The sequence below is a fragment of the Coturnix japonica genome, chromosome 6 (assembly GCF_001577835.2).
Source record: "Coturnix japonica isolate 7356 chromosome 6, Coturnix japonica 2.1, whole genome shotgun sequence".
Taxonomy (NCBI): Eukaryota; Metazoa; Chordata; class Aves; order Galliformes; family Phasianidae; genus Coturnix; species Coturnix japonica.
In genome coordinates, this window is record NC_029521.1 from 15,601,137 (window position 1) to 15,616,920 (window position 15,784).

The 15,784-nt window shown below is 37.1% G+C and overlaps 1 protein-coding gene across 5 annotated transcripts in view; it reads right to left on the reverse strand.

The window, feature by feature from the left end:
* Nucleotides 1-7,858: 7,858 nt before the first annotated feature.
* FRMPD2 (FERM and PDZ domain containing 2) overlaps nucleotides 7,859-15,784 on the reverse strand; it is a 60,741-nt gene continuing 52,815 nt past the window's right edge. For 4 of the 5 annotated variants that reach the window (XM_032445608.1, XM_032445605.1, XM_032445604.1 and 1 more), the window contains 7 exons: nucleotides 15,310-15,419; nucleotides 14,373-14,521; nucleotides 13,556-13,646; nucleotides 12,552-12,886; nucleotides 11,056-11,271; nucleotides 10,729-10,791; nucleotides 7,859-9,908 (listed from right to left, as the gene is read on the reverse strand). In XM_032445608.1, coding sequence (XP_032301499.1) covers nucleotides 9,837-9,908; nucleotides 10,729-10,791; nucleotides 11,056-11,271; nucleotides 12,552-12,886; nucleotides 13,556-13,646; nucleotides 14,373-14,521; nucleotides 15,310-15,419 — 1,036 coding nt within the window. In that variant the 3' untranslated portion in view covers nucleotides 7,859-9,836. Of the gene's footprint in view, nucleotides 9,909-10,728; nucleotides 10,792-11,055; nucleotides 11,272-12,551; nucleotides 12,887-13,555; nucleotides 13,647-14,372; nucleotides 14,522-15,309; nucleotides 15,420-15,784 lie in introns of those variants that run through there. The other variant, XM_032445606.1, reaches the window with a different exon arrangement.

Here is a 15,784-nt window from a genome sequence, read left to right on the forward strand (position 1 = left end):
CCTAAGCTGCCATTGTCAAGCCAGTCCCAACAATACTTCATGGAATGTGTGCCTTTTGTGTTTGTTCTGAGGCCGTGGGGAACAATGCCTTTTCAGGACAATAGATGTCTGCAATTCATGGTGAATTTTCTTCTCTCATTAAAATCCATTCATTTCCAGTACAGCCTCTTCATTCTCAAACATACATCTTGGATATTTGTCAACTTCTATTCATCCTATTTAGTCTGCGCATCTAATCTATTGGAGACTGAACATTTCCTCTGATGGCAGTCTTCAGAGTGCTATTCTGCCAACTCGGATGCATTGAGGAGAGCCTCTTGGCAAGCTGGCTCATTCTTGGGAGCACACATATTTGAGTAGTGAGACCTCAGGCATTTCTGCTGTGCAAGAAATCACAGTGCTCAGCACTTGGTAAAACTCAGAAGTGAACCACACAGTGGCACAAATTTCCTTCTTGTGTATGTTATTATACTCCTGCCCGTTCTGACAGGTATTTCAGGTAGAGAAGAGAGAGAATGTGGTGGTAGCTTTACCCAGTAGGAAGAGCAGAGAGACTGAGTTCATTTGGATCGAACTACCCAGCAGCAGTGAGATCATTGCAGTTTTGGCTGAATATCAATTCAGCAGTGCTTCAACCACTGACATAAATAAGGGCTCTGTCCTAAGCTCCTTATGTTAGCCGTTTTGCTCTGCCGTCATTTACAGAGAAAAAACACCGCTTGGAATTGGCACTTAAGCAGGAAGCTTTTGCTGTCCGAGCTCCAGCGATCCTTGATAGCCTGGTGACATCTGGTGGGAATTGGAAGAATCACAAACCTTACGCACTCTGCCGTGTGAGTTCTGCAAGACAAGAATTCTCACCGGACTAGAGCTATGAAAAAAATAGCGAAATATAAACTAAAGGAGATTTGGGTTTACATTTTTGCAGTGAAAACAAAAAATCAATGCCAAGCATTTTCAAGAGGTTTAAATGAAATACTCTTTTTCTAGCAGAAAAATTTAGGCAATAACAAAAAAGGGTTTTTCAAAATGAATATACAGTTCCCCTCAGTTTCTGGTAATTTATAAATCAATTTTTAAAAGATTTCCACAAGAAACAAGTAAACCAAAGCCATGATGAATTTCTATTAATTTTATATGCAGAATCTGAAGAGTACAAAATAAAAAACAAAATGCTGTAATGATGCTGTAATGGAACACTGTATAGTTTAAATATCCAAATGCTTGAAATTCCTGAAGGAAGTGATAGTAAGAATAGTGAAATTAATGTCAAATTCAGACTAATTCTGTTTTAATTATCTTACTGGGTCTGTATGCAGGTGTATGTGTGTCAGTCTTCCCATATTAACAAACGAAGATAAAATTTTCTTCCAGTAAATTTTAGGTGTTGGAATGGTATATGCCCTAAAAGACCAATAGTCAAAGGATTTCCTACATTTGCCAAGGGTTTTGTGAGATTTTTGATAAAGGGAAAAGAGCCTGAAATGTTATCAGTCAATATCTTCTCTTCCCCACCCCTTTTTAGGACATTATAATGGTAAATAATGGATGTAGAAGGAGGAAATGGCTAAGATGGCAGTCAGAGTTTCTGGAAGTGGCCATGAAGGCTACGCTACAGTTCCAGCCACTACTGAGAATCCAGCATTTGAATACACAGGAGTTCCTGAAATTCAAGACTTCTGGAAGAATCCTGAGCTGAGACCTTAAAGTCACTGGTAAGTCTGATGCATCACAGACCAGTGCTTGAATCTATTTGCCATTCTATACTTGGGTAAATGGGAGTTAGTCTTCAGGACAACGCAGCTTTTCAGAGTGAAATCTGTCGAGTCTGAAGCAGATCTCCACTTAGTTATGCGGGGGAAAGCCTCACTCCAAGGCTTCAGGTTGCCTGCTTTCAGCTCAGATCTCTGCCTCCCCTCCCATTCAAGCTCATCTCTGCAGTGACACTGTGACATGTAGTATCACTGCTGGTAACCTTATTAGCAGAGCCAATTGTCTGAAGACATTCGTATGGGAGGCTGCTCGCCATTCACTGTATGAGCTATGGCCCTATTGTTTGTGACAGCACTAGGTGACCTAATTCACTCCAATGGGCCCATCATGTGCATCCTCACAGGGTGGTTTTCCCATCTGATAGGTCATTGTCAGCATTCTTCCCCCTAGTACTCTGATAGTTCTAGCCTCACATTTACACAAACACACAACTACACATAGACAGGGCCCTTCCTGGGAGCTGGTCATGTTAATGGGTATTTACACAAGCACAGTAAGCACACAGCATGAGCTTAATGCTACTTGGACTGCCTTTAAGCTTTTAATGTAACTAAATGTAGTGTTTACAGTTTAGCATTGGCTAAGTCTGTTGTTTAACTTCTCCAACCAACAGTAAAAACAGTAAAGTAGGAAACAGGAATTTTACTGATACTAAGGTGTTCATGGCACAGTTATGACACAGTGATTTGCCTAAGGACTCTATTTTTAATGATTTTGAGACAACTTGGACAGAAGCTGCATAGAACACCAGCATTGTCAAAAGTTTTTCCTTCCTGTCTAAGGCTGTAATGATGTCTTCAGCTGGGCTAACAGGCTTTTGATCAGTGCAGTCTCGATTACATGGAGATTGCACAGCTGGGCTTTGGATCCCTCAAGGACTTTACAACTAATTAGAATTCACACTGTTATCAGAAATATCAATGGGATAATGGTGGCAGGTGTGTTAATGTATTACTCTGTTAACTAAACAACTAAGACAAGAAACCTGTTGACAAAAGGGAAAGGTGGAAAGTTTTGTTCAATTGATTGTTTTAATGTATTTGTTTCCCGATGGTGCTTCAGGCTTATTCTGTGTTCTTCTCAATTCTTAAAGGAGATAATTGAGTTCTACCAGATACTTTGATAGAGTTCAAACCAGTATTATGAAAGTAAGCATGAGGCGTCTTTGAGTAATTTAACCTGGCCTTTTGAGCTACTGACAAAGTCTGGCATGAGAACATAACCCAGCAGCCACCCACGCTCAGCTAGGGATCTAAGTGAATGTTGATGAGATGAGGAGTAGGTGGTGAAGTCTCCCTGAGATTGAAAATCTCAGCAGGAGTTGGCATGGGCTGCTCTGGAAAGAGTTGTTGTTGCCCACTGCAGGGTTGCTCTGAAGGAGCAAAGTATTTGTATTGAGCTGAGAGGTGTGGTCATCTCACTGCTGCTGGCAACCCAGGCTTTGTCTGATTTTTTTTGACTACAGGAAGAATTTTAGTTCTTTTGATCTAAAACTGCTGTCAAGTGAAAGGCGTGATGCTCAGTCTCTGCTAAATGGTTCAAGTTAGGAGATACTAATGGAATTTCTAGCTGTGAAACAACTATGTTGTCCCTACTTGTTGAAATTATACATTAGCAAAGTCCTACTCTTTCCAGGAGACATGGACACATAATGGAAATTACTCGGTCAAATCAAATACCTGTTTCCTGTAATGAAGCACCACAAATTTTCTAGTAACTGAGACAGATGTATGCTACATATACTGTAACTCACATACAGTAATGGAGGGGGAATATACAGTTACTGAAGAAAGCAAATATGAAGAATATTTTGTGCTGTGTATAAGCTTTTCCCTGAGTACTTCCTTGACACTGCAAGCATTATGCATGGCTTGTGTGTGTCCTCTAAGATGGCAAAACAGTAGACAAGGGAAACAAAGCATGGTATTATTAAGGAACTTGACTTACAGTTAATTATAAATACAGTGAAAAGAGAAACTCAGGAGTTCTGAAAGAGTTTGTGTAGTGTTATTCCAAGTTAAAAAAAAAAGCTTTTTATTTCTCTTTTATCTCCTGAAAGTTCAAATTCCTCAAGAGTCATTCAATTATTTTAGCTTAGAATTCCAACAAAAGTCGGAAAGCACTGGTTGTTTTTCTGTTGAGTACACAATGACAAGTTCTGCCCAGTTTCAGTGGAGAAAATAAGTGGGATGGGAACAGGACTGCTCACTGACAGACAAATGTTCCATTCTTGCTTCTAAGCTCTGTCTGTCTCCTTTACTGCTGTGACAGTGTTATCAATAGATGGCTCCTTTGATGACTTGGTGCTAAATTTGCAGTAAAATCAGGAGCCAACTGAGTGAAATTTGGGATTTCCTTGCAAATAATCAACCATTTTGGATTTGCTGTTTAACCTGACATTTCCAAGAGATCTAAGTTTCTGTCTGCTATTGTTATGCTTTCATGTGTAATGCTGTTGTGGCATGCTGTAGTTCAATTTCCTGCTTTATCAGCACTTCTGTATGGACAGTAACAGTAGTTTCCATGCACTCATGGTGAGGATTTGCTTTGCGAATGCTAGTGTTGCTATAGCTACTTTTCCCCAATGTTCATTATTTCCAGTAGTGTCCTTGTCATGCATCCAAGGATGCTGGCATTAAACAAGCTCACAGCATGTCTTTTCTGCCCTGGAAACTATTGCTAGGTGCACTGAATTGACCAAGAGGTACTGCAGCTGGTGTTTTGCCTGGGCTAAATCTACTTCAGCCATAAAGGGAGTTATGAGAGGAGTAGTTAAGAACTCTTTTACAGCATTCTGAAGGGAAAGGAAAGCCTACAATCACAAGGGCCCCTTTCCAACTGAGATGAACAGGAATGAGGAGAAGGAATTGTCATCCCTAAGAGCAAGTGCAAGGAGGGGAGGGAACATAGGCAACTTACATTAATTGCTAGGTTTTGTAATGAGCTGGGTGCTGTACAGCTACTGTATAGCCCCCATTGTGTCACTGCCTGGTTGGGGGTGTGCTGCTCTAGGACATTTTGGCTGGCTTTTGAGTTTTGTTTTTGAATGGTTTAATGAGCGAGCTAAATAGCTGTAAAACTCAGAGCAGGATCTCTAAAAGTCCCCTGTCCCTCTGGCATACATGTGTGAAGAAAGGGGAGTGAATTCTGAGCAGCCATATACTTCCTCAACAACATTAAACAACATGTTTAATAAAAGAATTTTTACATATTGATAAACATGTTTAATAAAAGAAACAGGGATTATCATACAATAATTCTATTCCATCTCAACTAGATTCAGCTGCTCTGAATATTTAGTAAAATCGGTTCTTGTAAAACTGCAATAGTACCTCCCACTACTCATAATTTTCAGTGAAAGAAGTACCTCATTGCAAAAGCACCCCTTCTTTTAAGTCAAGAGTAGGTTTATTCATAATTTAGGCTCTGGTCTAGATCACCAATCCTATCAGAGTTCTAGACATGAGACACCTTCCCTTCCTTGAGACTATTTCATTGTCACTATTTTAGGATCTACAGGACCTGCAGCACTATATATATACTATCTAGTATAGCTGTCAGCAGCGTGCAGCACTTGCCTGGTCGGGCAGGAGGGAAAGCAGTCTTGCCCAGCCCCTTTTGAGGAAACCTATATGAGTCTCAGAGTGAGCTGGTGGGGTAGCTCTGCTTAGGCTTCATGGGACTGATTGCAATTAACGTAGTCGCAGTAGTGATTTGCCCATAGGTGGCAGTATTTCCTAGCTCTTGTTTTGCAGTATTGGTGGCATTTGAGTTCTTGGTATTTTTGCCATCATAGAAGATTTCGTTGTTCATTAAAGCCATAAAGTCCAATCCTAAAGATAGTTAAAGAAAAGCTGTTTTTATGACGTGTTTAAACTCCATTCATATAAATTTCTGTGTAAAATTATGTCACATCAGTGGGCTAGAGAAGTACAATTCTATTTTGTGATCTTAAGGAATGAATTATCTCTTGTTACATATGAATGTGTATCATTGAGTCTCAATCCCCCTGAGAATTTTGCCTGAGTAAAGAATGAAGAAATGGGAGTCATTTGTGCTTAGTATGGGAAAAATGGTTTAGAAGTTGGTGGCTGCAGCCACTGTGATTTAGGGTAATCCTGGACCAATCAGTCAATTGCAGCTTTTTACTGAAGGCTGCTCTCTCAGATGCAAGGGTACCTGAAGTGAATTTCTGCCTATTCTTCAGTCTTAACTGTTCATGGTACAGCATGGCAACTTTAATTGTTTTTACCAACCAGAGTTCATATGGTTATTGCTACTTTTGCTACACCTTACTGTTTTGGTTGCTCCTAGATTCAAATGTTAACATGTATGCAGCAATTTATAGCTACAGTTACAGAAAGGCATTTATATATGCAGCAGTGTTATAGATTTAGATGACAGCAAACCTACAAAACTGAATCATAGCCAGCATAACATTCGCCTGAAGGTATATGAAGGTGGGTTGTAAATCACAGCTGAACATCAAAAAACCTTCCGGGGAATTATTAGGCATAAAGCAACTCTCTTGTTTCTTATTTAGAAGAAATATGGATTACTGAATTAAAAGGAGATGGAAGTATGATACACTTTATTTCTTCTTGACAAATGCAGCTGATCATTAAAGTCATCATTTCGTTGCTTTGCACTGTTAATCAGCATTTTTAAATGAAGAAAAAATACTGAGGCTGTTCACTAGATTGTTTACCGAGGCTGACTACAAATTTGTACACTGAATATTCTGTTCTTTCCCATACTTGTAAGCACATATATCTGAGAGGTACAAGCTGCAACTGTAGGTGTATTGCCGAGTTCAGCTGGCAATACATTAACACCTCTGTAGCACCATGAGTGATACTCAAACACTGCTGCCGTTAGAAACCTATTAAAAAACTTAAATATTCATCCTCCTTCAGAAATACACTTTTCATATGCCTGTTTATCTGCAGTAACTTCATTTCAAAGCCGTTCTTTACACCTAACCTTAACTGGAGAGTAGTTGTCAAAGGCATCTTAAGGAAAAAAGACAAAGTTTTCTAAACTTTCCCTGTTAACGTCTGTGAGGATACACTGCAAGGATGAGTAAGGATAAACAAGGGTATTAAGGCTCAAAGGCAAACAGGCTGCCCCATAGCAGGAGCTGTGAATGCCCCATCCCTTGAGGCATTCAAGACCAGGCTGGATGGGGCCCTGGGTAAGTAAGTGTGTTATGTTGGGAAACATAACCATAGTGTGTGTTTAAGAGCACTGAATCATTATATTCTTATATTATCAGAACATAGCATACGGCCAAATGTCTCAGATGTCAAGTTTTCATTTAACCCAATGGGTAGCTAAACATCACACAGTCATTCACTCATTCCCCCCTCCCATTGGGAAGAGGGAGGGGGAAAAAAAAAAAAAAAAGGAAGTAGAACCCAGCAATTAAGATAGAACTAAGACAAAAAAGGAAGATAAATAAAAAGATAATAGTAATGATAGTCATATATATGAAAACAAAACAGGTGATGTACAAGTAATTGCTCACCACTCACCTACCAATGTCCAGCTAGTCTCCACCAGTGGCTGTCTTCCCTGCCAAGTCCCCACCATTTTGCATGTTTTTTGGATGGCGTCAGATGGTTTGGGATATCCCTTTGGTCAATTTATGTTAACTGTTCTGGTTCTGTCCTCTCCCAACTCCTTGTGCCACCTCAGCCCCCCACAGTGGCAGGATAGAACAAGAAGCTGAGAAGCTGAAATGCACTTTGCTCTGTATAGTGCTACTCAGCAACAACTCAAACATTAGTGTTTTATCTACATTTTTTTTCCTCCTGAAGACAAAACATAGCATGACACCAGACACTATGAAGGAAAAATCAATTCTGACTCAGCTGGAAACAGGACAGGTCAGTAGTGTCTGCTCTAGGGGAACCTACAAAAGGGGCCATCATGAGATAATCTGCCTTTACAGGAAGTTTACATATACACCCTCATTAACAAAATGCTATTATTCCCACGGGTTCCTTCTGGTCAGTGGTTAATATTAAAGTAGCTTTTTCATTTAGGGAAAAAAATAAAAAAAATGAAATGAAATGCAACTCAGTGTTTTCAGAAATCTTTTAATATCCCTGTAAAACAGGAAATGCTTCTGACAAACATCTGCACAGATGATACACAAACGAGGAGGAACAAATAGTGCCACAGAGATTGTCTTCAAAACCCAGAATCTTTGTTCTAAACCACAGAAAAAATACCCTTGCAAAAAGTATAGAAATATTTTTACTGAGAAGTTTTTAAAGTTGCTGTGGTACAGAAGTGAATTGTGCATTTATGTGCAGTGTTATCTTGCATAGAATTACATGTACAGTAATTAAAATCAAAGTTAAAGGCCAAATAACAAATGGAGGTAATGATGTTATGCGTGAAAATTTGGCTGATGTTACTTGACAAAATTGTGCAAATAGTCCTTTATATGCAACATAAGGAAAGTAAGTTCATAATGTATGGAGCCTAGAAGGCTCAAATTCAATTAATTTAAGACAAAACATAAAATTCTGTTTATAACTATACCAATATAGGTCCATGTATATTCCCCTGATTTAAAGCTGGATCTGTGTCAGTATGTTTGAAATTAACATCTGGTTCATGTCATAAATCCTATTTATATCTTCTACTGACTTCCAGCAGACTATCTGAGGGCAGAAAGCAAAAAATAGCCCTGGGCCTTAATTATAATTGTGTAACAGTGACTTTTTCTAAAAGTCATGCTTTTAATTTGTATTTAATTCCTCATTCTTCCTGAGTCATAAACCCCTCTTTCATAATGAAAATAAACAGCTATTTTCTCATCTTATTTCTACTGTGATTTTATATTCAGACACCTCTTAATGTTTTCTGAAATCAAGGGAGTTTTAAAAATATGTACAGCTCAGTTAAATAAATGCTGTTATCATTTCCTATGTTTTGAAGTTACTTTCCCAATACGTACTTAGTAACACCACTTTGATATATGCCACTATCTATATCTATATCTATATACATACTAGATAACTGAAACAGAATTATTACTGAAGAAATAGCTACAATCTTACAAACCTGAACAGTATGTTTTTGCTCAAATCCAAACTCACTCTAACAAACACACTTTTTACAATAGAAGTGAACTGTACAGAGAATTATTTACTATTTTTTAAAGATCTGGTTCAGCTCTTACTGAAACCAATGGGTCTTCCCAAAGATGGGTTCAGATTCTAGTTAAGAATGACACGATAATTCAGCGTAGTGAAAGATCAATAGAAAGCATCAGTGAAAGATGAAATGTGTATGTGTGCCACTTTACACACACAGCAGTCTGATTTAATTTTGCATACTTTTTATTGTGGATGCAGAATGGAAGATTCTGACTCTATATCTACAGCTGCTCATAATGCTAGAAAATAAGAATATGCCATCGAATAATTAGAATTCTCTTCTTGCTCTTAAAGTAAATAGCTAAGGTTTAAAGGCATCCTATGTTTCTGCTTCTCTCTTGCTTTAAGATGTCTAGTGACAGTGGTATGAATTCCTGTGCTGGAATAATGACTAGAAATGGTTCTACACTGTTAAAGCAACAAAAGGCAAACAAATTGAATCCTTCCACACAAAAGCATATCCACTATACAAATACTGATTTGCAGCCCAGAAGCCAAGAATGCTGTATATAGGAGAAAACACATCTTCCACCAACACCAGCAGAGTCTTAAATATTTTTAGTTGCCCTGTGGACAGCTAACTCTGAAGGCTGCTACCTCCTTGTAACAGTTCAAAACTATTTTCCTAGCAGATAACAAGTTATTACACAGAACACACAAGTCCATTACAATTTAACATCAGTGCTGCAGTTCTGGCTTGTTCCTTCTCCAAACTATGAGCTGAGATTTGAATGACTTACCCAGGGCATGTTAAGAAAGGTTTTAAAACATTTTAGGGATCAGAGTAATCTATTAGAGCATGTAATGTATCACTTGACACTTCTTTAAAGCAATAGCTGAATGGTCCCTGGAGTCCCAGGAAGATAATTACAGAGAAGAGTCACATTGCAGTCAATAGGAATCCATTGCTTGAAGGTTCTGAAGGACTTGCAGCACAAATTCATAACAGAATAAATACTGATCCTGCACACAAAGACACCAGTGTGAAACATGCAAATACATTTGACCAAAAAAAATCTAGATAAATAAGTATAAACTGGCTGGTAGTGATGTTTGTAACACCAGCAACTTTGTAACACATTTATAGATCTCATTTATAAATATACATTTATGAGTATCCTTGATCTTATTATTCCTTCACTAATAAAAGTTCAGGAACTCTTTTTATTAAGCGTGAGCTTAAGTCTTACTGAAATCAATGGAGCTTATCTACTTGCTTCATTTTAATCATCTGCTCTATCTAAGGTATGGCGCATGTGCTTAAACTCTTGCCTATAAGAACTTACCCTAATCTAGTCTTGTTCTTCATCCTACCTCCTGTTTGCTCTAAGTTGAGATACAGTCATTTTGTCTCCCTGGGAGTATGTTTAGCTCAGCAGTAGAAAGGGCAATGATAGCTCAACAATTACAAGGATTCAACGATAGGCTGTGCTTCTGCAGGGTAGAGTCTCACCTGTTTTGTTGGTGATTCCTCTTATTATTTCTTCCAAAAGGAGAAGAGGAGCCCTTCATATGTACTATATTGATGATTTGTGAAATTCAAGTGCTTCACAGCTACACTAGAGGTCTCGTTTATGTTGGCTTTTTTTTCTTTTCATTCTTAATTTCATTTATTAAGGCCTTCCATATTTAGATAAATACATGCTTGCCTGGAAAACTACCATTTTCCTCAGAAGAGGGGTAAGGTTATGCTTTAAAATCCAAACTGATCCAAGCATAAGGATATGTACCACAGAATGAAGCTTTTTGAAGTGATAATCCAGTTCGAATACTGAGAACTTACCTTACTTTTGATCATGCCAAACCTCTGTTCTCTCAAATCTCTCACTATGTGCTTGATGTTGAACTGTTAGAAGAGAACAGTTTTTATTATGGTAATGTTGAAACTATTACAAAAAGAAAATTATGATGTGTAATGTGGTGTTCAATTATTTTACAGTTAACTTAATTTTGGTATTTATTTCTGCTTTTTTTTTTTTTTTTTTTTCCTGAGGATTAATTTCTACCAGGAATTTACTGTGCTCTAAGGTACCTGTACATTTTGTTGACATCCTTATCAGTAATATTTACATTTATTGTAACATTTAACAATTATTATTTTCATACTTACACAGAGATCTTTTTCTATATAGCTCACTAGAATTTCAACACAAAGCAAAACTCCACTTCTTCCTATCCCACAACTGCAGTGAGCAACAACAGGTCCTCTTCTGTGAGCTTTCCTCATATAACAAATAAATTTTACAAGCTGTTCAGACAGTTTGGCACTACTGTGGTCTGGCCAAGTGGTAAACTGCAAATGACTTACAATTCGTCTCTCATCTGTCTGGAAAAAAAAAGAAAACAAAAACGTGTATTGCTTAAAATATTAGTAATGTAGCTATATAAAACTCAGTAAAACAAAAACAAAAACAAATACATTTAAATATAAATATATGTATGTATAAATCATATAATAATATCTTCTTTTTCCTTTTTGTTTCTTATGTCAATACTAAATGAAAAAAAAGTATATTACTGTTCCATGCTGGTAAAAACATCTATTGTACAGATCCAAGTCCAACCAATAATTATAATTGTTTATGCAACTGACAATCTTAAAAGCAAAATAATCTAGGAACTTTAATGACTGAAGCCTTCCAGAGTCCCAATTATCATGGCAATGAATTTCTATTGTCTGTAAGCTGAATGTAAAAACCTATCTAGATTTTTGCAATTAGAATAATTGGAGTTAATGTCTGTAATTTCTGGTGAAGTAAAGTAGTGCTTTACTGCAGTAATTTGATACTGGTACAAAATAAATGTAGCAAAAATTAAAAATTCATTAAAACCAGGTAAAATCCCAATCACTTATAATGGCCAACCTTCCCATTACCTTTTGGACAGACCCTTATCGGACACTTTGCTATTTTTCAGACAGAAATGTGAGGTAAGATTTTTCATCATAAAAGTAGTTTTACTGACAGGAACAGATAGCAAGTTAGTCTGGCACAATTAATTTTTATTTAATTATTCCATCAATCAATTTGTCCTGCAGAAATTTTGGCAAAGTTTTATTTAATATAGAAGCAAGACTGATGGACTTGTCCCAGTTTCAGTGTTCTTACAGTTAGGTTCTAAATTTATTATATCTTCAAAAATTTGCTGTTAGACTTGTAGCTTCATGTCTTCTCATGAAAGAAAGAAATTATCATTCTTTCTAAATTTTAAGATGAAAACCAACTTCTTTCCATCCTTCCTTCTATCCACTGTGACAGAACATCAGTGGCAGTCCCTGTGGTGTCATTTGATAAGAACAGTAAGCAATTCTGCAAAAAGCACAGAAACTCTGTGAATATTAAATACTAATTATTGGACATTCTTGTCCAAATTTATCTGTATCCATATCCATATACATGCATACATCCAATGTATAATATTGTATCCACTCCTTGTGCAATTAGCAATGAGGCAGTATTTCATTTATCTTAATTTCCTGTTTGTTGGACACTCCTAAGTACATGGTGAACAAATGTTAGAGAAGAAACAAATAATGCCAGTGTTTATTCGTATAAGATATCTAATCCATTTCTTCATATATCAAAATATTAATTATACTCCGCTTACCTGTTTGTTGATCATTTCTATTATTCTAATTACGAAGTATTCCAGAATCTGGTAACTGTCCAGCCTGAGATGAAAATTAGCCAGATCTATGGAGTCATGTGGAGATTCAGGCCAGTATCTATGACTTTTCACTTTTCCTAGCTCCACTTCTTCTGTCATCATGGCAATCAGATCTGATTCACTCTCCCAAACCATCTGCCAGAAATCAGCCATAGTAGAAGGCAGAGGCCCTTGAGTTATAATATAGAAGTGTTCCTCTTCTCCAACTTTCATTCTAATATAACTTGCGTTAATGTAGCCGCTGTTTTCTCCCAAGGGAACTCGTGTCTTATCATCTGAACAGAAACAGAAAGTTGCTATTGCAGCTGTAGATCTGAAATGGAGTTCTGCCATCTCTAGCATCTAGGAGATTGGGAAACTCAGCCTCTAGCAACAAAGTATGCCTTTATTTTCTAGTTCACATTTGGCTAGCTGCACTAACATTAATCACTGCTAATCCAAATTCTGACTCAGATAAGAGCTGAGCAACTGAAATACCTGGTTGGCTATTATCTTTTCAAAGATTTCTAAAATAAACTTGTATGTTTTCAATAACTACATACCTGTGATTTCCACTGTACTTTTCAGAATTCCACTATGTCAAAAGCTGTAGATTACAGCTAGATAGATACACTGCTTGTGTAGTACAAGTTACACCCCACAGAAATGTACTAGATCAGTATATAACAGAATGAATGGAGCACCAAAATAGTTGCCTCACTACCAGGCTAAGTCCTGACTTGCGGAGGATGATACTTAGAAATTACTTACTGCACAAGGCACACAACCCTATGTGATCTTTACACTCTAGGAAGAATCTCAACAAAGTTCATTATCAGTAGAGCTTTCTATGACAAAACAAAACAAAACAAAACAAAAAACAAACAAACAAACAAAAATGTGGTGGGCTTTACCTCCTAATCCCAGTGTTGTAACTGTATTTCCTCATTGGTGTGAATACTTACATGGAAGAACATCTTGACATCTGTTTTTATCCCGGTTTTCTGGTGCTTTGCCAGTTCTGCAGTCATCTATTGGCTTCACATGTTCCAAAGCCTACATCAAGGAGAAATAGTCATACCACATTCATATCCTCAGTGAAGAACTTCCACTGATTTGTGACCCAAGACTGGTAGACAGACTTCTTAAAGAAGAGAATCAGCACATCTTTCCTTAAACCTCTAGGCACAGTTCAAATTGCTTTGTAGTATCTTTCATAATTTTATATATTTTTTTTCATAATTTATCTCATCAGATTTAATTATATGTTTTCATTATCTATTAATATTATTTTTATTTTTATTTTACTTCCACGAAGTCTGTGACCTGAATAGAACTCTGTGGCAATGATTTCCATGGATCACTGAAGTATTGTGGAATACATTTCCCTTTCATTGTCCAAGTGTTTGGATTTCTTGCTTTAATCTAGCGCTTAGGATGGTTCTTAGACACCCATTCAGTAGAGCCATGGGGGCAATAGGAAGAAGTTAATCTACATGAAACTTATTTGTATTGTACCTCTGTGTAGTATTTGTTTTTAATTCCACATGGGTGAGATCTTTGGACAGGAAATAGTGTAAGCAAGCCTGGCCTGTGTGGAAAGAGGGAAATATTGCAACATGACTCAAAAAGCAGAGCTGAAGCCCTCTCCCAGCTGGAAGAATACTCTGAGAAAATCGAGTCAGTAAAGATACAACTGGATCTTCCATAAAGTATGTTGAAGGCTTCTAAAAGACACTTTCTTAGTTCTGTTAAAGATCTTAAAAATGAAATACACCTTACCATAAACTCTTTCAAGACCTCTTGATTTTCAATCCGTGACTTCAGGCCTTGAATTAAATGTCTGATGCCAGTCCTTGGACGTACTGTGGTTGGTGAGGATTTAAAGTTAATTAAATGAGTCAGTTCATCTTCAGAAGCAAAGGTTCTGCCTACACATAGCAAAAAGAAAAATAGAGGTTTTTAATGAGTATTGAATGTAGTGTAACGTTTTCGATTTAAAAACTAGGGCACTGCAGAATTTGAGTACACTTCAGTGTTTATACTGTGGAAGTGAACTGTAAAGAAGCAATTTTGGCTTGCTTCACAGTAGGAGGAGGAGTAGGAGTCAGTATCATGGATACAACCAGCACCATCTTTCATGGAGTTTGGAAGCATATCCAATTATTTTAAATTCTTGCTTTCCACAATTTCTAAATACAGTCTGTTATGAATAAATCATTCTGTAGAATTATAGACTTTAACAGCAGTTTATATTGGTATAGGAGACTTAGGCCACATCTTCACAGGAAATCATGTTTCCAGGAGTTTACTGCTTCACCCCACTGATACAATTCATTTTACAAACAGAATTCTAAGTTGCCCATCCTTTTGAAACTGGATCTCCAAAGCAGAGGTGCTCAAAGTGGTGGCAAATAAATGGTGGCCAGTAGTTTAGGCCCGTAATGTTTAGTTAACTAAGCTCAGACTCTTGTTCCTTCTTTCTAGCAGTTCTCCAGAAGAGCTGAAGAACTCTTAATGTTGGCCATCTTCATATGGATATGGCAAAGATTTGATGCCTTTCTATGTATCAGAGGGAGAAATTGTGACCTGAATCATCTGGCCTTCAAGACACTAAGGGGAAATTTTTAGCTTGTGTGTATGGGAGTAGTGTTGATTTCACTGTAGTTATGTGGAGTAGCTGGCCTATTACAATAAAGAAACAAGCATTTATGGTTACTTCTAGGTAGAATGGAAGTCTTGTGGGACACATCATCATCTTCATTGTTCCAGCTGTCTGATTCAGACTGCTGACTTTCTCTTCTGCAGAATCCTATATAATTCTCTGATCTGTAAAACAGCATTAGTTGAATAGTTTTATGGAAGTGACTGAAGTCATTTTCATCTGGACCATGCAAAAATTTTGTTTTTAACTTATTTTCAGTTACTTATAATTTTCTTGAGAGACTATTTTCAAGAATTACAGTGATTTCTGAAGAACATAATTAAAAGGATTAATTACATTATTATGTCTGGAGAAACAGGTTTTAAATATACAGATGATTTGTATAAAAAGGTGCCAGAAAACTTCATTGAAAGTAGTTTGTTACAGAAAGTTTTTCATGTATGGCACATTTCTTGAATTGTTAGGCAGTCATAGATAGGTGAGCTTACTTCAAGGAATCTAAAAATATTCTAAAATAGAGAATTTTAGA